General features: G+C 45.5%; 1 protein-coding gene and 1 pseudogene across 2 annotated transcripts in view; both read left to right on the forward strand.

The window, feature by feature from the left end:
* Positions 1-14,357, forward strand: part of SHQ1 (SHQ1, H/ACA ribonucleoprotein assembly factor) — a 91,182-nt gene extending 76,825 nt beyond the window's left edge. The window contains exon 11 of the mRNA XM_082346195.1: positions 13,082-14,357. Coding sequence (XP_082202321.1) covers positions 13,082-13,652 — 571 coding nt within the window. The 3' untranslated portion in view covers positions 13,653-14,357. The remainder of the gene's footprint in view (positions 1-13,081) is intronic.
* A 4,075-nt stretch (positions 14,358-18,432) lies between these two features.
* LOC309607558 (large ribosomal subunit protein uL11 pseudogene) lies at positions 18,433-21,398 on the forward strand (annotated as a pseudogene). Its single transcript has one exon. The product of its transcript is annotated as a large ribosomal subunit protein uL11 pseudogene (transcript).
* The last annotated feature ends 3,169 nt before the right edge of the window (positions 21,399-24,567 follow it).

Here is a 24,567-nt window from a genome sequence, read left to right on the forward strand (position 1 = left end):
CCAGGTTACAGGTATGGAAACTGAGGCTCAAAGAGATGAAGAAACCCAGGCCTGCTTGTCAGAACCTGAGCTCCTAACCACCTTGCTGTGGTCAGTTAGTCCCCTGTCGTCTTCCAGAACATTAACCCACCCTCTCTGTTAACACTGCATGCTCTGTCTCTGTTGACGAAGTTCCAGTGTGGTTTCTATTCATGAGCCTTTAGTCTTGCTGGGGAGAAAACATATGTAAATGGCAGAATTAGTGGATTACGGAGAGAATCCGCCTCATTGCCAGTGATACAGCCGGTGATACAACCGTAAGAAAGATATTGATTCAGGGACTTCCCTGGTGGTCCAGTGGTTGAGAATCCGCCTTCCAGTGCAGGGGACGTGGGTTCGATCCCTAGTCAGGGAACTAAGATTCCACATGCCACGGGGCAACTAAGCCTGCACGCCACAACTAGAGAGCCCACGTGCCACAACTAAGACCCAATGCAGCCAAAAATAAATTAAATAAATAAAATAAAATAAAAGGTATTGATTAAGAGAAGAGGGAACTTGGCGTGGTCTACAGGGCTGAGTGGGGCACGGGGCTTGACCTGGGAACTAAAGATGGGTGGGGTCTGACCAGGCACAGAGAGAAAGGAGGGAGGTGTGCAAGGGTGGGACACAACTTGAGGCAAATCCCCAAAGTTAAAACAGTTGTGCTGGGAGTGAGAGTAGTGGTAAACTGGTTGCACTGATGGAGCGGGAATGTGCTGGGGTATATAGAATATGTTAGAGCACTGCGGAGATGCAGCTAAGTCTGCAGCACGTAAGAGTTGCAAGCTGGTGGCCCTTGGGTCACTATTGGTTCTCAGTGAGTTTTCTAAAACTTCGAATTGGTTGTCAGCACTTAAAAATTGGAAGATTTTATGTCAAAATCTGGATTTACAGCTGCTTTGGAACTAACGGAGAAGTTCTGGCAGTTGCTGAGCCCACGTCCCCACTTGGTGACAACTGGCCAGAGCTGAGGCCAGCTGTCTCCCCTGTACGGGACAAGGGTGCTCCATTCTGCACAGACCCCTGCCCCTTCCATGCGACTCCATCTGCCTGACTGGTGAGGGCAGCAGAGTTTGTGACCTTGGCCTCATGGATACGGGCTCTGAGACTGGCTCAGAGGACCCTGTCCTTTCTTCCTTTCAAACTGCAGGCTCCATGAGAGCAGGATCCAGGCTTTGCTTGGGCACTGCTGCGCTGCTCGGGCTAGAAAAACGCCCTGCAGATCTCGGGCCCTCAATCAATGCGGCACGTGGGTGGCAGCAGGGACCACGTTACAGTGAGCCCAGCTTCCGAAGCTGAACACAGACGGATGAGGTGCACAGCAGTCAACCGGGTGGCTCATTTTAAGCCCTGTTTTTAAAAAGGCAAACTGTGGATGACCCTTAAGCAGCAAATAGGCCACTTACGAAGTCGAGAATGGTCTGTGTGTGTGTCAAGGAGAAAACTGCTGGTTGTTCTTTGCTCTGTTTCCAGCTCCATTCCCGGACACAGGGAGGTACGCTCTTGTTCTCTTCTTCGGACACACACTAAACAATAGGAGTAGAAAATGCATCAGGAAGACCTAAGGCACATACTTATTGGCTTCATTCAGCAGGAATAGCAGCACGACCGAGAGCACAGCCAGAGCTCCCGGCCCTGTGCGATTTCACAAATCCTGAAAAACCCTAGTTGCTTTTCACTAGGGATGTGATCTTTCCTCCTGGCTGCGGATGGCAGCTCTCCGCCACGGCTCAGTTTAGCCCGGGTTCTTGTTCTGTTTATTTCTTTCTTTCCCTTTCTTCTGCACGTGGTGTTCCTCTGGGCTCCGTCTGCACGCACCTTGCCATGGGAGCCCCGGAAAAGAAGAAAGTCCACCCGCCTCTCCCCCCGGGCTTGGCTCCAGAAAATCAAAGCCGAGCAGAGGCAGCTCTTCTCCGCCTGCAGCAGGGTCAGCGATTTGTGTAATGTTTTCTGTGTCAGCTTATCTCTGCCGATTTCTTGTGTTTGTGAGCAAGGGGAGGAAGTGCCGCATCACCATGGCTGCCTTTTTAAGCTGGTGGGAGCCGCAGCTGTGATCAAAGCCCAGCCCCGCGCTCCCCGCCGACAGCCGTCCCTCCTTTTTTGTCAAGTGTTCCTGGTGGGGCTGGATTCATCCCTTTGGAGTGAGGTGGCTCCACGAAAAAACTTACCCGGATGCCCCCACAAGGAACGAAAGGAGAAAAGCCCTTACGTCTCTCGCCCCACATGGGAAGCTTTTTGATCACGTCGTTTGAATCTAACCATAATTAGGCTTTTGCATCCAGTTCTTGTAGGAACACGAAATGCTGTTCAGCCAGCAGGTTTGGTACTCACAGCCATCGAACTGGGGGGTTTCAGTTGTACTGTGTATTCCTGTATTTAGTCAAATGGTATTTTGGAGCCACTTTCTCATTCTTATTTTTAGTAATCAGTAATTTTCGTAGATAGTAATTTGGGTCTGATTGGACATCTTGGCAACTCTTCAGTTCTAATAATAGCAGAGTTTTCGCCTGTATGTCTTGATGCTAAAGTGAACATAGAATTCGTAAGCGATGTCCAACAAACTAATTTTTGAGAGTCATGGTCACTACCTTAAAATAGAGAATAAATTTTAGTTCCCATCTTGATACAAGTATCCTAGAAGGCTTAATTTGCATAAATGTTTTGCCAAGGATTGGATCCCCCAACACAGGAAAGATTCTTCAGTGATTCTCCTGGCTAGTGTGGTCTTCCAGCATCTTGTTTCACGTAGGTAATAAGCCCTCTGAGTACCCAGATGGTGTCACTGCTTCGGTGGGAGCTAGCACACAGCAGGTTGCGTGTTAGAAGCCCTGGCCATCCCCCGGATTTACCTTCTGGCATCAGGCACATGTTGGCCTGTGAGCACTGGTGAAGTGTAGAGAGTCATGCGTACCTGCTTAGCCCACGTGACTGAGGAAAGGATCACACGGGCTCACGCATATGAAAGTGGTTCAGAACCCTCCAGTCTGGTGCCTGTGTGGAATATTAGTGCTCCAGGCTGTGGTAGCCCTGTGCTCTTAGCTTTGTCTAGGCCTCATCTTTGTCACAGAAAGTTAGGGCTTTCGATTCGATCTTGGTAGTCGAATTTTGTATTCATAGCCATGTGAGGCTATTTTAGTGTAGATTAATTAAAATAAAATAAGATTTAGGATTCAATTCCTCGGTCATGCTGGACATTTCAAGTGCTCAGTTGCCACATGTGGCTCGTGGCTACCATGTTAGATAGTACAGATCTAAAACATTTCCATCATTACGTAAAGCTCTGCCAGACAACCCTGGGCTCAGTTATCTATCAGGTTCCCTCCAACCTGCGTTTGTGCAGACTTCAACAGAGTGGCTTGCTCAGTCCTTAAAGGAGAATTAATTGTGCCTTTAATGCCCCATCCTCCACCCGTACCAGGGGCGTGGATCTGCTGTAATCTGTGCCCTTGTGTCCCTGGTGGCTGAGCAGGAGACCTTCCTATGGCATCTTTCACAGCTTCTTAGCAGAGAAAAGTTAGCTGTAGAAAGATACGTTCTTGAGCCCTTACGTAATTTTATCTAGCTTATATTTATAGTATGAAATACTATAAAATTCTGGCTTGGCCAGAATTTTTCTCCTCTTTTACTAAACCTCTGGGTCTTCCTTTTTAGAAATAAGATAGCCCGTTGTCATTTTCCTTGAACGTGGGACAGCACAGATTGGGTGTCAGGCTCAGGTGAGTGGAAGGTAGGAGAAGCAGTTTTCTAGGCATGGATACACGATCTGGAGATTAGAGACAGCTACGTGGGAATTGACATCGACGTGGCTTTCAGGCTGGGAGTAGGGGTTGGATGTGAGTATTGTACCAAGTTCAGTGGGCTGGAGGTTCAAGCCAGGAAGAAATGGACTAAGTAAAAAGCAAGAATAAAGCCAGGTCTCACACTTTAGGCTATTCAATGTATTTGGTCCCTTATGTCACCTTTCAGTGAGGTCTTCTCTAAACACGTAAAAAATTGAATCCCCTCTGTCCTTAGCACTCCTGGGCCACTTTTCAGCTCTGTTTTTTCCATAGCAGTTATACCATCTAGCACACTCTGTATTTACTTAGTTTCTGTTCGTTGTCTATCTTGTCCTAAACAAGAGTATAAGCTCCATGAGCATGAGGGTCCTTATCTGTTTTGCTCAGTGCTTGGGCACATAGTACTTTCAGTAGATAATGAATGAATGAATGAATGAGAAATGCGTCTGCCGCGTTGTCTCAGTGAGACCTGGAGGTAGAGGTTACTTGTAGGAGAGGCCCATACTCGAGGTAAGGAAGCAATGGGTGGAGGGCAGGGCGGGGCCAGGGCAGGCACGGGGTGGGGTCTGACGGGGCTGGAGAGGGAGTCGGGGAGGAGCAGACTTCTGGAGCCTGGCCTTGGGAGAGATCTCTGCAGAGGTTGAAGATTTTGTGCAAGAAAGCAGCTGATCCCAGCTTTGTAGAATCGGTGCTGGGAGATGAGATGTTTCTGAGAACGAGCCTCAGGATCAAGCGGGCCTAGAAGAAAGGCCACGGAGAGGACTCTTGAGCCAAAGGGCCATTAGAGAAGGGCTCCTCGCACCTTTGAGCTGGAGCCAAGGTTGCTGAGTGGCTGCAGGCTGAAGCTTGAGAGCTGACCCAGGAGCGGGGGAGAGCCTCATGCCAGTCCCAGCCTGCCAGCTGTTTGGTCAGATTGAGTCAGCGGTGCTGAGAGCTGTAAAGCGTAAGGTGCTCATAATCGTCGCTCCGACGCGGTCACGGCTGTCTGAAGCAGTGCTTCTCAGACTTCACTGAGCATCCAGGTCCCCTGGGAGCTTGTTGAAATTGCAGATTCTGAGTCAGGGGTCTGGGACGGGCCCTGGGCTTTTGCAGTTCTCACACGTGCTGGCACGATACTGCTACTGGTCCAGGGACGCCACTTTAAGTAGCAAGGCTTTACTAAGGAGAGAAACTAATCTGTGTCATCGATATCAATTACCTTTATTAAAACTATTCTAAAATTCTCCTTGGTTAGGCTAGGGACTGTCACTTAAGGATGTTCCGATAGACAAATGCTTTTCACTGTAGTTGAACTAAAGTAGTTTTTGAGAGAACATAAGCAAGCATTAAGAAAATTGGCCTTCCCCAATTTTGATTTTCTGTAGATGAACGCTTGTCAGCACTGATGTCCAGTCTGGCTTTCGAATCCAAGGCTTCCTAGGGCAGTTCTTGAAAGTCCAAGCCTGAGCAGACTTTTACGTCCATTCCCTACATGCGAGAGGTGGTTGTGCCCAGCAGGGGGTGGTGTGTGTGCTGAGCCGCTGACCAGCTGGTCTTGACAGGGGCCTGGATCGGGGTTAGAAGTCTGCTCTTGTGCGAAGCAAATGGACTCGAGGACACAGGGAGGGGGAAGGGGAAGCTGGGACGAAGTGAGAGAGTGGCATGGACATATGTACACTACCAAATGTAAAATAGATAGCTGGTGGGAAGCAGCCACATAGCACAGGGAGATCAGCTCGGTGCTTTGTGACCACCTAGAGGGGTGGGTTAGGGAGGGTGAGAGGGAGACGCAAGAGGGAGGAGATATGGGGATATATGTATACGTATAGTTGATTCACTTTGTTGTACAGCGGCAACTAACACAACAATGTAAAGTAATTATGCTCCAATAAAGATATTAAAAAAAAAAAACAAAACTAATGGAATTTGACCTGTGCGTTGTGAACTTGCTTTGCAATGGTAACCCCTTTATCCTTTCCATTTTCTCCCTTCTGCAATGAGAATGTCTTTTCTACGCCTGTCCAACCATTGTATTTTGCAACAGATAACTTGTTTTTTAGTTTCACAGGTCTGTGGACAGAGAGGAATTTACCCCAGGATGGAGCATACCCGGAGTCTCACCTAAACCTGACTGAGATGAGATTTAGATGAGATTTTGGACCTAGAATTGATGTTGGCATGGATTGAGACCTTGGGGATGTTGAGATGGGTGAGTGTACATTGCATGTGGGACAGCCGTGAACTGGGGGGGCTAGAGGACAGGCTGCACTGGGTTGGGTAGTGCCGCTCCAATTCATATCCTTCTCAGCACCCTAGAATGTGACTTCATCTGGAAATAGGGTTGTCGTAGATATACATTATTGTTAAGATGGGGTCATATTGGTGTAGGATGGGCCCTTAATCCAGTATGACTGGTATTCTTACGAGGAGAAGAGACACAGAGACACATCCAGAGGGAAGACAACCATGCGAAGAAACAGACAGACAGACACACAGAGAGAATGGCAGGTGGTGACAGAAGCAGAGTTTAAGAGTGATGTGTCTATAAGTCAAGGATTCCTGGCAACACCTGAAGCTAAGAGAAAGGCATGGAACAGATTCTCCCCTCTGAGCCCTCAGAAGGAAGCAGCCCTGCTGATACCTTGATTTTGGACTTCTAGCCTCTAGAGCTGTAAGAGGATAAATTTCTGCTGTTTGAAGCCACCAAGTTTGTGGTAGTTTGTTATGACAGTCACTGGAAACTAATACAGGGAGTTTCCGGAAAATTATTCTAATGATCCATGGACTAGGTGTTGTTTTTCATAATCCAGCCCCAAAGAATGGTATTAAGTCAAGTTGAAAATAGGATGAAAAATTATTTCATCGGCCCAAACTCAATATGGCATAAATGACTCTTTTTTTTTTTAACATCTTTATTGGAGTATAATTGCTTTACAATGGTGTGTTAGTTTCTGCTTTATAACAAAGTGAATCAGCTATACATATACATATATCCCCATATCTCCTCCCTCTTGCGTCTCCCTCCCACCCTCCCTATCCCATCCCTCTAGGTGGTCACAAAGCACTGAGCTGATCTCCCTGTGCTATACAGCTGCTTCCCACTAGCTATCTATTTTACATTTGGTAGTGTATATATGTCAGTGCTACTCTCACACTTTGTCCCAGCTTACCATTCCCCCTCCCTGTGTCCTCAAGTCCATTCTCTATGTCTGCGTCTTTATTCCTGTCCTGCCCCGAGGTTCAGAACCATTTTTTTTTTTTTTTTTTTAGATTCCATATATATGTGTTAGCATACGTTATTTTCTTTCTGACTTACTTCACTCTGTGTGACAGATTCTAGGTCCATCCACCTCACTACAAATAACTCAATTTCGTTTCTTTTTATGGCTGAGTAATATTCCATTGTATACATGTGCCACAATTTCTTTATCCATTCATCTGTCGATGGACACTTAGGTTGCTTCCATGAATGACTCTTATCTTGCAGTATTTTCTGTATGTCAGATGACATACAGAATCGGTAATTTCTTGTTCAAAGAGATCAGTTGTTTCTGTTAATGACTGAGATGGAAATGTTTTTTACTCTTAGAGAGTAAGGGCAGGCAGTTCTGTGTTCATCTGTGCATCAATTGCTGTTTGTCTTTCAAGGCACTTTTCAGAGTAGAGTTTCACTAGCAACTTCTACCTAAAGCTAATGCATTACCTTGTATTTAGATCAGGTTGCATAAATGTATTTTGGGCAGGGGAGTTTGAAGTTTGGAACTGGTTCTTTTCAATAGAGAAGAATTATGATCATATGTCATTATCATCATTGCCTTTTGAAAAGAAAGTTGATATACTGTTTGTTCCCAGAAAGAACCCGAGTGTGTGTTTGTGTGTGTGTGTGTCTGTGCTTTGAAATTAAAAGGCCAAGTCAGCGTATTCCATCAGCCAGTATGAAATGTGTCTGGAGTGGCCTCACTGGAGTCCTGTCCTACATTATCAGTTGCTGGCTCTAGTGTCAGTATGTCATGCCTGGCAGGTTAGCAGGTTTTGGCAGAGGAAATGAAACCTAGTCAGTTACTACAAGATTTATAGTAGGCCTGCTATTGCAGGAAGTGGTGAAAAGTTGATTGATAGTTTGAGACAAAACTCTACAGCAAGAAACAGGATGTATGCTTTCTATTTATACCTAGTTTTCTTTTTCCTGCATTTCAGGGCTCCTTTTGCACTTTGTTTTGGCCGTTTCATAAGGCTACGGTTCCCTTTATTTTTTTCCCCCTAAATTCAGTCACCAAATATAAAATAATTGAGGAAATTTTATATCAGCTTAGCCACAGTAAAGGCATATACCCTCAGCTGTTACTATTACTCTTTCATGGCAGTTGGATTTACTGTAACTTGTCAGAAGGCAGTCTTTAATTTAAAAAAAATTCCTCCAGATAGGATATTATTTCACATCTATAAACAGAATGGAAGAGTTTTTTTTTTTTTTAAAGCTACATGGCAGGATTACATTTCCAAAAATTTTCTAAGAAAAACCTGTGTTGAGTATAATTCTATTAAAATATGACATTAGTACGATCTATCATGTGTCTTTTAAATGCTGAATCTCTTCACTCTGTAATTAATACATCTTAACAGGTAGGAGTTCTTCACTTAGATATAAAATATATACTATAAGTACAACTAGTAACTCAGCCTATGTGTTCATTGAGTATATCCACATGTACCTGGTTTTTGTAAGCGTTCTGGTTAACTAATAATGTCATTTGACAAGGCTTTTTGACATGACCTAGCCTGGTCTGTTTTGAGTGTGACAGTGAAAAACCACTAACTGCGTTAAATGAGGTGTTTTCTGAAATGGAAAGGCCATTACAGAGTTAGATTCTAGAATTTACAAGGAGTGGCAGAGTTAGAACCAACTCCAATTGTGCCAGTGTTTGAAAGAACAAAGAGGCTACTCTTTCATGGCTTAATTTTTTTCTCCAGAGGAATAATTTCCTTTTCTGTGAACAGTGACTGCTAAGTTATCTGTGTAAAATAATTGAATAGAAACAAACCCAACTTTCATTCCTCAGGCTGTTGGGTCATATTCTACACCAATGATATTTTGAACATTTTAATTAGTTTTTTATCCCAGCATTCTTTAAGAAGAGAGGTCAAAATGCTTCTTCTGTAAAGTTTCTATCAGAAGTTTAATATCAATCTGGGAAACTAGACAGCTTGAGGTAGTAAAAGTGGGATAATAAGAACTATAGGGGCTTCCCTGGTGGCGCAGTGGTTAAGAATCCACCTGCCAATGCAGGGGATACGGGTTCGAGCCCTGGTCTGGGAAGATCCCACATGCCGCGGAGCAACTAAGCCAGTGCGCCACAACTACTGAAACCCGGGTGCCTAGAGCCCGTGCTCTGCAACAAGAGAAGCCACCGCAATGAGAAGCCCGCGCACCGCAACAAAGAGTAGACCCTGCTCCACTCAACTAGAGAAAGCCTGCGCGCAGCAGCAAAGACCCAACGCAGCCAAAAATAAAATAAATAAATAAATTTATTTAAAAAAAAAAAAAAAGAAAGATGAATCAGGGTGGCAAGGAATAAAAAAAGAAACATATAATCCATTTTTTACACACATTATATAAATGGGTCATTTTAAACATAATATAGTGCTAAAAGTGAGAAACAAACTTTTCTCTGAAGAATAAAAAGTCATCTCAGCTGGTAAGAGGCACGACTTTCTGTTTGGGTCCTGTGCCTCATCCTTGCCACTTTCCTGCCTGTTAGAGTTGACACTTTTTAGTCCCAGCATTGTGAGGGATGCTTTCTGAAAAGAGCCAAGATGACAGGTAGGGAGCTTTGAAATTCCAAATTTATGCAGTTATAAGTGATAGATGTAATATTTTTATAGTAGACAGTAACAAAAATACAAATAATTTTAACTTGAGTAGATATATCTACTGTATTCACGAATATCCGCAGAAATAATTCACATTTTTTCCCCTGGGATTCTACGACCTCTGTAGGTAAAGCTTAGATGTATACTCCATTTAAGATTGCTGAGCTAAAGGAACCAGTCATAGTTTCTCTGGAGAATTCTGGGCCTTAGGCAAGTCAGAACTTGCTCCTTTGAGGTGTTGAGTGGTATCACGTTGGGAAGGAATCAAGAATGTGGGCTTAAGAAGGGAAGCTTTTCAGAGCCTGGGAATTCCTGGGAGGCCCTGTGGTGGAGAAGAGAGAGTGCGGGAGCTCAGAGGCCTGGGCTTCCCGTCCTGACTGCCCCTCATCAGCGGGGTGAACTTCAGCTGGTCTCTTAACCTCTCCAAGCTTCTGTTTCACCATCTGTCACGTGGGGATAGAAATGAAGCTGATTCATAGGGTTGTCGTTAGGAGCAAGTGCAGTGAGACGTTTGCGGAACGTCGTCCTTCATATAGTGTCGAAAGTGTTTATCATGGCTCTTAAACATGTGAGGTGCGTGGTTACTGAAGTGTAAAGGCTTTTATTTCAGATTTTTATCTTGCATATGATAATTTAATGCAAGGCATTGTCTTCTTTCCCAAGTTCATGGCTCTTTAGCTCTTAAAGCTGTGTGTCATTACCCAGAGAGGACCTTTTTCAGTGAGAAAGATGGCAGTGAACTAGTCCTTAGGCTGGCAGGGCCTCGCAGGAAGGAGGTTTTAAACTGGTCCACTGGCTCTGACCAGATCCGTGGCCACTGGTAGCCAAGGTTTCAAGATATATGGTGGACATCATCCACAGCTGTCTTGGACATGTATGTAGATTATATTGCAATCATCTTACTTCATAACTGTGTTTTTAAAGATGTCTCAAACCCACCAGAGTTCACTCAGAGTTATAGCCCTTTGGGAATCATTCACCAACTCTAGTGGATCTCATCCAGGTTTTCCTCTCTACCCCGGACCATCTTTCCTTTTCGAAGCTCTGGCAATTCCAGCACCAAGACATAGGGTTTTCCTCATTTAAGAGAAAGTTGGGCATCCATGACAGCCATTGTCCTTGTCCTACCCTCCCTTGGACACTGACTGCAGTGGAAGCTTCGGGTCCTGGTTACACTTGTGGAGGGCCGGGGGCGGGGCGCGGAAGCTCATTGTTGCGTTAAGTATTTTGAGACAAAGGGGTCTCAGGTACATCCAGGCACGTAGATGAAAGTCCCCAAGTCCCCGTCTATCACTTTAGCTCTATTGAAATGAAGCCTCATTTCCCCAGTATTATGGGATGGACTTTGCTTTGACGAATGAATTTATCCTGTGAACTCACCTCATCCAGTTTGTCTCAAGCCACTCATTTAATCTTTGGAGCTAGGGAAACCCAGAAGACATGTCACTCATTGCCACTTTTTTTCACTTGTCACACCAGATTTTCCTCTATGGAACAGCAAAGATATCGTTTTTGGAGAACTGCAGTATGCTTTACACGTTGCTTCAGAAACAGAACTACTAAAATGAATCCAAGTTAATGAAAAAGTTTATCTGTTCAGTATAATATAATGTTATAAATGTGGCAAAAATATCCTCTGAAATAGCATGATATGGTTTTCTGCTAAAAATAAAAAGCACTCCATGTCGCTCTCTGATACTGCTTTTTTTTTTCTTTTTTAGTTAAAAAATTTGAATAGGTATTCCATTCACATAGGTTTAAAGATGAACAATAGTGCTTGGTTCAGCAGCACAGATACTAAAATTGGAACAATACAGAGAAGATTAGCATGGCCCCTGTGCAAGGATGACACGCAAATTTGTGAAGTGTTCCATATTTTTATATTGTGTGATATTGCTTATATGTGGAATCTAAAAAAAGGGTACAAATGAGCTTATTTACAAAACAGAAATAGAGTCACAGATGTAGAAAACAAAGTTACGGTTAACAAGGGGGAAGCGGGGGGAGGGATAAATTGGGAGATTGGGATTGACATATACACACTACCATATATAAAACAGATAACTAATAAGGACCTACTGTATAGCACAGGGAACTCTACTCAATACTCTCTAACGACCTATATGGGAAAAGAATCTAAAAAAGAGTGGATATATGTATATGTATAACTGATTCACTGTGCTGTACAGCAGAAACTAACACAGCATTGTAAATCCACTATACTGTAATGAAAATTTTAAAAATAAAAAATAAAAACCAATATGCGGTGACAAGTCTCCCTCTCACCATCATCTTCCATCTTTCCAGCTCCTGCAGTGCCCCCCTCCACATAAATATTAGTGTTTTCTGTAGCTCTCCAGAGTTCATGGATAAGTGTACAAGCAAATAAAATATGTTTTTATTTCTTTCCTTTGTTGTGTGTGTTTAACATAGAAGGCAGCATATACATATGGCAGGCCTTTTGTTGTTAAACAATATATCTGGGTTAGCCCCTGGAGAGCCTCATCCGTTACATAGCTGTAGACTTTTCCCTCGTGTGGATATGCCATAGCCATATGCCACGTTGATGGACATTTGGGTGTTTCTTATTTTGGAGTATTAGAAACAATGCCACAGTAAATAGTACCTTGGGCCTGCGTCGTGTAGCCTACGTGTTTAATTTCCATATGCGGGTTTGCTTGCATCAAGGGTATGTACGTTTTCAGTTTTGAAAGGTATTGCCGGGTTCTCCTTCATCAGGACTGTAGCTGTTAACTCTCTCACCAGCAGTGTATGAAAGCGCCTTTCCTCCACAGCCTTGCTGGCAGTGTTACCAAATGTTTGGATTTTTGCCAATCTGATAAATGAAAAATATATCTCAGCACGACTTTAATTTGTATTTCTCTTATTTGACTGAAATTGTTGAACATCTTTTCATATATTTAAGAGCCATTTGTATTTCTTTGTATGAGAATTGTCTGCTTGTGTCTTTTGCCCATTTTCCTGATGGATTATTATTTGCATTTTTAAGAACTCTGTTAGAGGAACTAGGCCTTGTTTTGTGATATGAATTGCAAATATTTTTCTCAATTTTGCATTAGCCTTTTGACTTTTCCTGTAATTTTTTTTTTCTTTTTGCCCTAGAGAACTTGTTGATTTTTATTAGTTGAATTTATCAATCTTTGCCTTTCTTTTGTGGCTTCTGGATTTTGAGTCCTAGTTAGAAAGGCCTTCCTCATTCTAGGCTCATGAGGGAAATCTACTGCGTTTCCTTGTAATACTTGGTTCCTTTTTTCCATTCGTATCATTGATCTGTTTGGGGATTCATCCTGTGTGCCATATGAAGTATGGATCCAACTTTATTTTGTTATCTCTTTAAAAGCTGTGGACCCTGTTATCCCCAGACCAGTTAATGAACAGTCCTAACATTTCTTCTTAAAATGGTCTTCAAGGTCCAGAAAGTTGGCAGCTCTTGCGGAAGCCTTAAAGAAGGCATCCCCGAGCAAGGCCCAGCTGGGGTTGGAACTGCAGGAACTGGAAGCGGCGGCACTCTTGGTCCAGGAGGAAGAAGCTGCATCGAAAGCAGGAGCCCGATGCACTTCCGGGCAGCAGACGCCTTCCTCCAGCTCTGAGACAAGCGATTCGGAGGAATCAGAGAGCAGCACGTCATCTGAGACCGAGGACTCAGCCTCGGAACACGAGGAGCCCAGAGGTGGTGAATCGGAGGCAGGGCCTTCCTGGCTCAGTCCCTTTGTTGAGGAAAGCAGCACGGCCCTGCTTCCTGACCACGGTGGGATGTGCAGAAGCGTGGTCCTCCCAGGATCTGATGATGGTCAGGGACAGCTGCTCGCCTCTCCCCGGGCTCCTGGGGCATCTGAGCCTCTAATCCAGGAGCTTGGAGAACAACTGGAGACTTTGGTTCAGATTTCTGAGCCCAAGGGCTCTGCTGCTGGACAGCGTGCTGAAGAGAGACAGCCGGCAGACACCCAAGAATTGACTCTGAGCGGTCTCATTCGTTATTGAGAATTACGTCAGATCTGGTTTTGTTGACCGAATGAGAATTCTTCATTTTCACTTTGTACTTTTCCTTAGTGTATACAACATTGTTTGTCAGTGAGCTAATGTTGACACCAGTTGGTTTTCTTGTTGCACCTTTAAAAATAAAGTTCTAAAGTTTTTCTTAAAGCAAAGTGTAATTAATATTTGGAGATGAGAATAATAGTTCTGCCAGAATCTCTAGAAGGTAGAGCCCTAAAATATTTTGAATAGCTTTACAGAGATACGCAGGACATACAGTAAGCCGCAAACATCTTAAGCAGATAGTGTGATAAGTGTTGACAGATACATACACCGAATAAAACCAGTACTGCAGTTGAGATGCTGTACTTACCCCCCATCTCCAAGTGTCCTGCTGCCCCTTCGTCACCCCTCTCCCGCCCCCGCCTCTGCACGCCACCCACCCCCATTCCCCAGGCAAGCCTCCGTCTTCTCGGTCACTGTACGTTAGTTTGCATTTCCTAGAATTTAATATAAATTGAATCGTATAACATGTACTCTTCTTTGTCAGGCTTATTTCATTCAGTATAATTATTTTGAGATACGTTGATGTAGCATGTATCGAGGTTTTGGGGTGTTTTTTTTCCCATATCTGAGTAGTATTTCATTAAATGGACATTTGGGTTGTTTCCAGCTTTCAGCTGTTCCAAATAAAGCTGTTATGAACATTTGTGTGCAAGTCTTTGTATGGACATATGCTCTTATTTCTCTTAGGTAAATATCTAAGAGTGGAATGACAGAGCCGTATGGTAGGTATATGTTTAACAGTTGAAGAAACCGCCAAACTGTTTTCCAAAGTGGCTGTACCGTTTAGCACGCCCACCAGCAGCCTGTGAGAGCTCCGCTTCTTCCTCATTCTTGTCATCACTTGGTGTGGTCCATTTTTAACATTTTTACCATTTTAATAGGTGTGAAGTGGTATCTCCTGGTTTTATTTTGCGTTTTTAAGACTTGTTATGTTGAGCGTCTTTTCACATGCGTATTTGTCATCCACATTTCTTTGGTGATGTGTCTGTTCAGATCTCTTGCCAACTTTTTTAAGCTGGGTTGCTTTTCTTATTTTTGAGTGTGGAGGGTTCTTTATAAATTCTAGATACAAATCCCCAGGGGAGTCATCCTCGCATGCCTGATAATCTTTGATTGGATAAACATTGTGAATTTTACCTCGTTGGGTACTGGATATGTCTTCTTATAAATATTCTTTAGCTTTGTTTTGGGATGCAGTTAAGTTACTTGGAAATGGTTTGATCCTTGTGGGTCTTGCTTTTGTAATTTGTTAGGCAGGTCTGGAACAGTGCTCCGTCTAGGACAAACTATTTCCCCGTCCTAAGGAACGATTTTCCCACGCCCCAGGGATTATGAGTGTTCCAGTCCGGCTGATGGAAGTAGACACCTGTGTGAGTGCTGAGCACTGGTCCCTCTAATCCTTTCATGTGCTTCTTGCCTGGTCTCATATATAGGCTGTCCTCTGAGTCCTCGACCCTCTCCAGGTATCTGGGGTTCTCTGCAGCTCTCCCCTCTCCCGTACTCTGTCTTGCAGACTCAGGCTGCCTTGGACTCCCCAAGCCCCCAGCTCTGTCTCCTGAACTCCAGGTCCATTGGGTTCTGCCTGGGTCGCCCCTCCCTGTGCAGCCTAGACATTCTTCCAGGGCAGTAGGCGAGGCCCTCGTACTGCTCCTGGGGTTTGTTTTCCATCCCTCGGGATCTCTGTCTTTCATTGCCTGATGTCCAGTGTCTTGAAAACCATGGTTTCATGTATTATTTCTGTTTTTCTTGTTTGGTTATGTCAGGAGGGAAAATTGATCTGGTCCCTATTACTCCATCTTGATTGGAAACGTAAGCCTCCATTAATAATTTAAATGTGAATTTTCCCACTTGAGTGTAAGCTCCTAGGGAGTGATGTCTGTGTCATGTCTTGTTACCACTGAATCATCAGTGCCCGTATTCTCAGAGCTCCATAAATATTTGCTGAATGAATGAACAAATGAAATAAACCAATTTGCTTTAGGGAGGAAATGAAATGAAATCTGATATGTATTAATCTCAGTAGCATTTTTATTTCAGGAAAGGGTATGATCCCTTTTACTCTGGGTCTGTATAGGTTGCAAGTATTTGTATTTCCACTATAAATTCCAGTTTGTATTAACAGGATAGTTAGGGTGACTGTGCTATTTGACACACATGTTAACTCCTGAACACCGTAACAGCTTTTTTAGAATGTGTTCAAGACTTTTCTCAGGCTCCCCAGAGACCTTCAAATTCCCTGTGACCATTGAAAATGCATTTCTCCTCAGTAGCACATGACCTGAGGCCAGTTTGAAAATGCATTATCTGTTATTCCCCTCATTTACTTCTACTGACGTCAAGTTGAGCAAATCCACTCTTGTCTAAAAGTTTAAAGCCGTGGAAATTTCTCCTTCCATCACCTTCTGTCCTTACTTAGGAATCTAAACAGGATCTACTTTGGTGAGAATTGTCTTGGGTAGAAAAATCTGTTCCTCCCTTCCTCAAAGGATGGGCAAACATGATCCTTCCCGGACATCCTCAAAGCAGAGGAACTCGCTGAACGACTCTCATGAGTTTTAAAAACAATGTGAGTGAGCGCCTTAATTTTAGATTCCGTGTCTGCCGCGTTACTTTTACCCTTTCTTTGTTCGCATAGGGTTAAAGCTTTGTAATATCGCATTACCCTGTCTTTGTTTAAGATGAGTTAAGAACACTATACCTTGTCTGTAACCCAAAACACATCCAAAAGTGCTGCCTTTAATATTTTTTTTAACTAGATGACCTGCCAGGCAACTCGAGGGATTTCCTATAACCATATGCATTTCCCAAGAACCCTGGGTGATGGAAGAAAAAATAAAAAGTTGGGGAAAGCACAGGGAGGAGACCTCAGCAGCTGCCTAGCTGCAGCTCAGTGGCAAGAACCAGGGCCTTGGGGCTGAGGAGACAAGGCATTGAGACCCAGAGCCATAGTTCGGAGGTATGCCAACCTCTGAACCTCTCCCTTCCTCTTGGAAATGGGAATACAACGACTTTTTTTGCTTATCTTACAGGATGATGAGACTGCATGTTCAAAACACTTTATCAACTGGAAAGTATTAAACCAGCATAAGAGTTTATTATTATTGTCACACTTCCCAGAGCTGCACGGGGCTCTTTTCAGCTACCTGACAACAGGTTGCTGGGGGAGCCAGCCCTTGGAAAATGAGAGCCCTGTCAATCGCTTCCGAGGCGTGCTCGTGGTAGAAGTCTACACAGTTCAGCAGATTAGACAGAAATATTAATTACATCAGTGAATCACAGCACTGCCTCATCTTCTGGGAGGGCATTATCATTGACCTGTTTTCTATGTTCTGTCTCTTCTCCCATTATCCTTGAAGAACGACACGGGGCCTCGCTGTGGGCATGATCGGTTTTAGGTGCCAGGGACTACACTGATATCATCTTTCACTGGCACGGGATTAATTTACAAATGACACAGGGCTACTCCTACCACATTCTAAATTGGTTGAACAGCTGGGGGGTGGTTTTCACACCTGCTAGTGAAAAATCCATTTGAGTTGCATGGATCAAATTCTATTACCAAGAATTGGGCATAGGAGAGAAAGGATCAAGTTTTCTCAGCCATAAGACTTTATAAAATTCTTCTAAATCAGAGGGAACTCCTGGATATCTATTTTGTTATAAGAAGATTTTTATTTTCTATCTTGTAACTAGAAATTGACCCATATAGTCAATGGTGACAAAAGATACGTCTAAAAGAAATGGAAATGAATGAAAGACAATACAGGAAGGAAACTCTAGGCAGCTTTACAGTTGCCGCTGTATTAAAAATATACCAACTCTTCAGAATATATTAATTATAAAATCTTGGAAGATGCAGACATCCTCTTGTATAAAATGATCTGTCATGTAATGTCATTGCATGTCTGATAGAGTGAAGTTAAAGCTTCAAAAACACAAATCTCTGTGACTGTTTGGTCAGGCGTCTCCACGAAAGCAAATCAAAGATTGCAAATCTTTCCTTAACATCGTTCCATCTAGATCCCCGATGGAGTTTTTGTTCGTGATCGGCTGCTCCGTTTCCCGCCCATTTTCTAAGTGTGTTATATATAGTTTCAATCCATACCAAATGAAGGAAGCATTGATTAGACTTGATTTAAGGCAGCAAGTGATAAATGCAGCTGGAAATTGATTCATGCCTCTCCAGTGACTGGGGCTCAGCCATCCACAGTTGACACAACTCTTGTCTCAAGGCTGGAGAAAACAAACAGGGAAACACATGTCAAACAGATAAATGACTCGGCTGTTTTGAACTCTCTGCAGAGGCCATTTGTTTCCTAGATAAGGAAGACTGCTCTCCAAAGTCATGAAAAGATAAGCTGGAGGAAAAGGATGAATGTGGGAGCAGATGCCTTAGCACTTGGAAAAAAAACAGACCGAAATGATGTACCTCCCAGAAGAATCTTGCTACGTGGATCCACTTTCCTTTCCCCCCAGAAAATGCTGGAAGCAGTGATTTGGCCACGCGAGCCTCCGTCCTAGCTGGGACCACGTGCTGAAGGCTCTGCCTCTGGTATTTTAGGTATTCCAAGTGGTAGGCCATTGTCTCTTAAGCTCTTTCCAGGGGGACATTCCCCACCCCTTGCTGGAGTGAGCGTTCAGGGGAAGGAGGAGCTGAGCGACTGGAGAACCCTGCCTATAGTCCATCTAGCCTGAAGCTCCAGCAGTTTGACCACCAGCCCAGAGACCCCCGGAAAACAGGAGCCCTGCTGCAACCCAGGGCCTCCCGTGGAGCCTCACCTACAGCACAGAGTTCCTTATTTACTGTCTTTGTTTCCGTACATGCTGCGTTTTCCCACCTCCACCTGTTTGCTCGTGCACTGCTTTCTCTTCTCCCTGGGAGTTTGCCCAGATTGCCCCGTGCAAATGCCACCTCCTCCAGGAGGTCACCCTTCATTCTCCCTGGCTGGAAATAATTTCCCTCCTCTGAACTCCCACTGAGTCAGGGCCAGGTCCTGCTGGAAGAGCCTGGAATCCAAGGAAAGCCGAAGGGATTGGAGCAGGGAAGAGAGATTCCTACCAGGCTATCCCCTAGGGCAGTGGGTTCCAGAGTTCGGTATTCAGACTTCTGTAAAATTAAAATTAGAAACAAGAAAACGAGGGTGGGGGGTAGGGAGGAGTACAAGGCTGCCAGTGTTTAATTTTGTTCATAGATGTATACAGGCCGTATTCTACTGAAACCATGCTTCCATACAAACGTGTTATCATCAGAAATGTAAAAGGACCTTTCAGAATAATAGTCCTCTAAATCCAACACACTTAGCTACAAGAAAAACTCTCACCTGAGAATCACAGTTAACTGTTTGGCATCTGTAGTTCCAGTCTTTTTTCTGTGTATTTGTATACAGATATATACCCACATTAAAAACAAATTAGAATCAGGCACTACATAAATTGTAAATCCATTTTTCTCTCTTAACAAGAGGTCATGAATATTTTCATAAGTCATTGAATAACCTCCAAAAATAAGGCTTTTCCAAGCCGCATTGATGTAGTCTTATTGAAATAGAAGAGACTACTCTCAAATGTAAATTGTATTAATCAGAATTTTCCTGCTGTGTAGTGTATTTGCCAAGCATGGGCACCTAGATTCTCTAGGTACTTCCTTGGCAACTTTTCCTCAGTTGCATTACTGCAGCCTGGTGTATTTTATAGAAAGAATACCCTTGAATTAGAGAAGAGACAGGATTTTCATAACATCCGTCACTGTGGAGCCACTGCATGGTACCAAGCTCTGTGCTAGGTTTGTCTTGTCCTAAGCATGTCAAGCAGGGCCTGTCTCCACATGGGGGGCCTGTCTCCACAGGGCCTGTCTCCGATGGGGGCAGCTCTGGGTATGTTGAGACCAGGTAGCTCTGTTCTTAGCTGACTGGATCGGGCTTGAACTTGACCCAAGGTGGGATCTGCTAGTCCAGAATGCTTTATGAAAACCAGGGATTCTCGATTTTGGCAACACCCTTGGATCATCTGAGAAACTTTAGAGAAATACTGATAGCCAGTCTTCTCTGAAGACAGTGGAATCAGAATCTCTGGGGATGTCTAAACAGGCAAAAAGTGGAATAATAAGATTCCTGTTCGATTTCGACTTTCGGCTCGGAAGAGGTCAAGGTGCGACTTTCTTCGGTCCTCCCAAATCCGGGTTCATCTGACACCAGCCGCCTCCACCATGCCACCTAAGTTCCACCCCAACGAGATCAAAGTCATGTACCTGAGGTGCACTGGTAGGGAAGTCAGTGGGACATCTGCCCTGGCCCCCAAGATCGGCCCCCTGGGTCTATCTCCAAAAAACACTGGTGATGACATCACCAAGGCAACTGGTGATTGGAAGGCTCTGAGGATTACAGTGAAACTGACCATTCAGAACAGACAGGCCCAGACTGAGGTGGTACCTTCTGCTTCTGCCCTGATCATCAAAGGCATCAAGGAACCACCAAGAGACAGAAAGAAGCAGAAAAACATTAAGCACAGTGGAAACATCACTTTTGATGAGATTGTCAGCATTGCCCGACAGATGCTGCATCGGTCTTTAGCTAGAGAACTCTCTGGAACCATTAAAAAGATCCTGGGGACTGCCCAGTCTCTGGGCTGCAATGTTGATGACTGTCACCCTCATGACATCATAGATGAAATCAACAGTGGTGTGGTGGAATGCCCAGCTGGTTAAGAACTGCGAAGAAAAATAATAAATTGTATTTGACAAAAAAAAAAAAAAAAGATTCATGCTCTCAGAAATCTGCACTGGGAAATGCAGAGGGCATCAGGCCCTTGGCAGCAGATGTTGAGGGTGAGAGATGCATTGAAGGGGATCTGGAGTTGGTCTTGCAAACTCAGAAAGGAAGGCAAAGAAATATGAGTTTAGAAGGATCTATGCAGTGGAGAAAAGATACAGCAGAGAGGGTTGAAGACACCAGCTGGTCATGGAAAAGAGAGTGGCTGGGTGGAGAAGGATGCAGACATGAAGCTGTTAAGAGGACCCAAAAGCAGCCTTGGATCCCTACACCACCCTTTCACCAATTCCAGTTCCATTAGGCTTGACTGTATGCCTGTGCTTACTCTTTGAGATCAGAGAGCATCAGTTTCCCTTATTGCTGGTCAAATCAGAGGTCTTTCTTAAAGTAACAGGAAACCTGAGACAGCTGCTTCAAACTGTAAAGAGGGTTTATTAGTTCATGATGAAAGTCCAGTGATAGCGTAGATTTCAGGAGAGGCTTAACCCAGCTGCTGACTTTGTGACCAAAGCCTTGTTTCTTGTGGTTTGTCTGCTCTACCATCCTCAATGTTGACTTCATCCCAGTTTGGACACCTCTCACATCCCAAGGCGGCTGCCAGCAGCCCCTGCAGCTACCTACTTTCTTCTTAACATCCATCCAAAAAAGAGGGTATTTGTGTTCCAGCATCTGCAGCACGTGTCTTCAGGTTCACTCTGATTGGATCAGTTTAGGGACACAATCATTCACGGTTGGCCAATGAAATGTGCTGGCTGGCTTTTTCTCAGTCAGGTGGCCAGCCCTGGAGCAGGACAGGCAGAGGAGTGTCAGCTCAGCTCGCAGCCCAGGCAAAACCTGCTGGGGAGTGTGTCGAGCCGACAGCTACAGGCCGCCACAGCTTCACTTCCTGATCCAGCACAGCACTCATGCGGGGGCCACATGTTCCCCAGGCTGTTCCCAGCTGCTAGTGCTGGGCCATTGCTACCCAGCGTGGGACTCCCCTTCACAGCTCTGAGACTTTCTCAGGCTGAGGACCCTGTGGGGCTCTCCACCAGATCTTCCTTGCCTCCTTTCTTTAACATATATCAGTCCTCTTTCTGCTTGAGGCCCTCTCCTACTCCTGTTTCCTCTCCTCTTTATCCTTAACAGAGGATGCACTTGTAATTCCCTCTTGGCTTCTGCTTCCCACAGGACCCCCTTGACATACTCTGGTTTTCCAAGTGAACCTCTAATTTCACAAAGGAGCTCAGCTCAAACGTACTGAGTCCCACAGTGCCTGAGGGGCAGAGACTATCCCCATTGCTTTACAGAAGAGGAGACCAGGGTTCCAGGCTGAGTAGATTGCCCGATGTCACCCAGACAGCAAGGGTCAAGCCTTGGATTCCAAATCGGATCTTCACCTCTCTGCAGCCCGGGCTCTTTACAACCTTAGATGCTGTCCTCGAGGAGCCTGGTGAGGTGGCCTGAGTCACTCGAGGTCACCCGGCTCCTCGTGGGAGGAGAGGCTGGGTCCCAGCGTGTGTCCACTCCAGAGGGCTTTTCTTGACTCCTTCACACCTGGGGGACGAGGGCTGTCGGTGGAGATCGTCACTGTCTACCGCGCAGGCTGCGGGACCCACTGACCCGCGGAGCTTGGGGACTTGACAGGTGGGTGAGCCGTCAACATGCCTGTCATCTTTTGCGCATAACTCATCCTGGCACGGTGTTTTAAAAGGAAAAGTCAGACGTCGCTGAAGAGGGCCGGGAATTCAAAGCGCGGCAGCCGGCGGGCGGTCCGCCACCCGGGATGCGCTCGCTTGGCCCCTGCTCCCTCCGGGCTGGGCGCGGGTGTGAGGGCCGCACATCAATGAGGACGCCTGTCCTCCGTGACGCGAGCCCCACCCCCTCTAATCCGCTGCATTGTCCACTGAAGTGTCTAATTATGTGTCTTACAACCGCAGAACTCCCCCCAGAGCAACGGGGCCCTTCTGGCAGAATGAAGAGGATGATCGCTCCATCTGTTTCTCCGGCGCCGTCGGGAGGCGGGCGAGGGGGCGCGGGCGGGGCTGCGCGACTGCGCGTGCGTGAGGGCGGGGGCGGGGCAGGAGGGCGGTGGAGCGCAGGTGCCCGGAGAAAGGGGATCCCAGCGGCAGGTGCAGATGCCAAGCTCGCCGCGGCTGAGTATATGCTTAATTACAGTCGACGAAGGGGGCTGTTTTAGTTAAGAATTATAGGAGGCAGGTTCAGATGGAGCTCTGAGCCGAGCTCGAGAAGGTAGCAGGCTGGGAGCTGCCGGGGAGGGCAGACCTCTGCGTCTTTAATTGGGGGTGGGCGCGCTCAGAATTTCCTGATATGTAAAAATAATCACCTGGAACACCGGGAGGCTGCAATAGAGAAGTCAGAGCGCCCGCTCCCACCCCCAAAGCCGACTACATTGTTTGGCCTGAAGCAGATCCTTAAATCACAAGCGTATTTCATTCCCCTCCCAATAACGTTATTTCTGTGTGTGTGGAGACCTGGCTCGAGGGGCCCGTGGAAGTACCACCTGGAGCGGAAGGCACAGAGGGGCGATCAGAAGTAGGCTCTCTTTGGAACCAAACGCCAATATGAGCTTTACCGTTTTCAAAGCGTTTTCTTCTCCGTTGCCTGGTTTTCAACAGGGGTGGGCCCATTTCAAAGCGAAGAAGCGGAGAGGCGCTCAGGCTTTCCCGGGGGAGGACACCGCGCAGCGGGACCCGAGGACTCAGTGGGAGTCAAGGAACACTGCGGAAGAAAGGATACGCGGGAGTGGGTTAAGGAGACGGAGGGTGGGGTGGGAAGAGTGTGTCCCAGGTGGAGGGATGTGATGGGTGAGGGAACCAGATTGCTTGGATGGCTGGGACAGAGAGGGGGGCGAGTTAGCCACCCCAGCGGATTGGAAAAGCAACCCATAGAAATTACATGCCTCTGTGGGCCCAGACTTGGGGGCGGGGGGCTGGGGGAGGAGGGAGAGAGAGAGAAAGAAAGACAACCCCGTACACACAATAAGTGAAAAGCAATTGAATATTATAGTGCCTGATGAATTTCATTGTAAGGCGCAGCAAATATTGTAAATCCGTCCCCCTTCCTCTCTCTGTTTCTTACTCTCTTGTTCTCTATCACTCTTTTATCATAGTCTCTGCCCGCCCCCAAACGAAGAGTCACCTTTCCCTTCCAAACCTCCCTGACTCTCTCTTTCACTCTCTGCCCCTACAGTTACCTTCCTTTCTTCCTCCTTCCCCCTCTGTGGCTGTGATTTTGATCCTAGAGCACCCTCTTCCCTTCAATATAAGTTCTGCTCACTTATGGCTCCTTCCCCCTTGGACGGTTTAGGGCAGGAGTCCACAAACCAGACCTCGCTCGGGCCAAATGCATCCCATCACCTATTTCTGTACGACCCATAAACTGAGAATTTAAAAAATATATATATGTTTTTAAATGATTGAAAAGAACTTGTAGAAATTTTTTCTCTTGTCATATGTTACATCTCGTTGTATGTTTCCCTGTGTAATAGCCTTGAATTTGCCTCTTGGTCTGCAAAGCCTAGACTATTTTACCATTTGGCCCTTTTCAGAAAAAGTTTGCTGACCCCCGGTTTAGGAGAATTGGGATATGGGTACTTATGCAGTAGCATTTTGGGTGCCTGGCCCGGGGCTTCTGGGATTTTCCAGGCCCTCCTAGGGGGAGGGTCTGAGAGAGGCTGGGGTGAGAGGGGTGAGGCTTCTGTGTGCCAGTCTGGGAGGGCAATTAAGGGGAAGGGGATGGAGGCTGCTTTAAAAAAAAAACCCATTGGTATTTGTCACAGGGGCCAGCCAGGGTCATACTTGTTTTCCTAGGATGGGGAGTGACTTAGAACTACCTGATCATTCCTGAGATTAGGAATGGTGGCGTTCTGCTTCAGGATCGTCCTTCCAAAAGCTGTGGCCCTTTTGTAATCCTTTCTGGAGTCCTTCTCCCATCTTCTTTTCTGAACATTTTTAAAAGCTTGTCATACGAAGCATCTTCCCATAATCACCTGAGCTCCTGGGCGATAGTAGACATGTCTTTTGGTCTGTCTGGCATCCTCCCGGGGAAACCATTCCTGTCCCACTCTATAATAATGGTGCTCTGTC

This window comes from Balaenoptera borealis (genome assembly GCF_965194805.1).
Source record: "Balaenoptera borealis genome assembly, chromosome: 12".
In the NCBI taxonomy this organism is placed as follows: domain Eukaryota; kingdom Metazoa; phylum Chordata; class Mammalia; order Artiodactyla; family Balaenopteridae; genus Balaenoptera; species Balaenoptera borealis.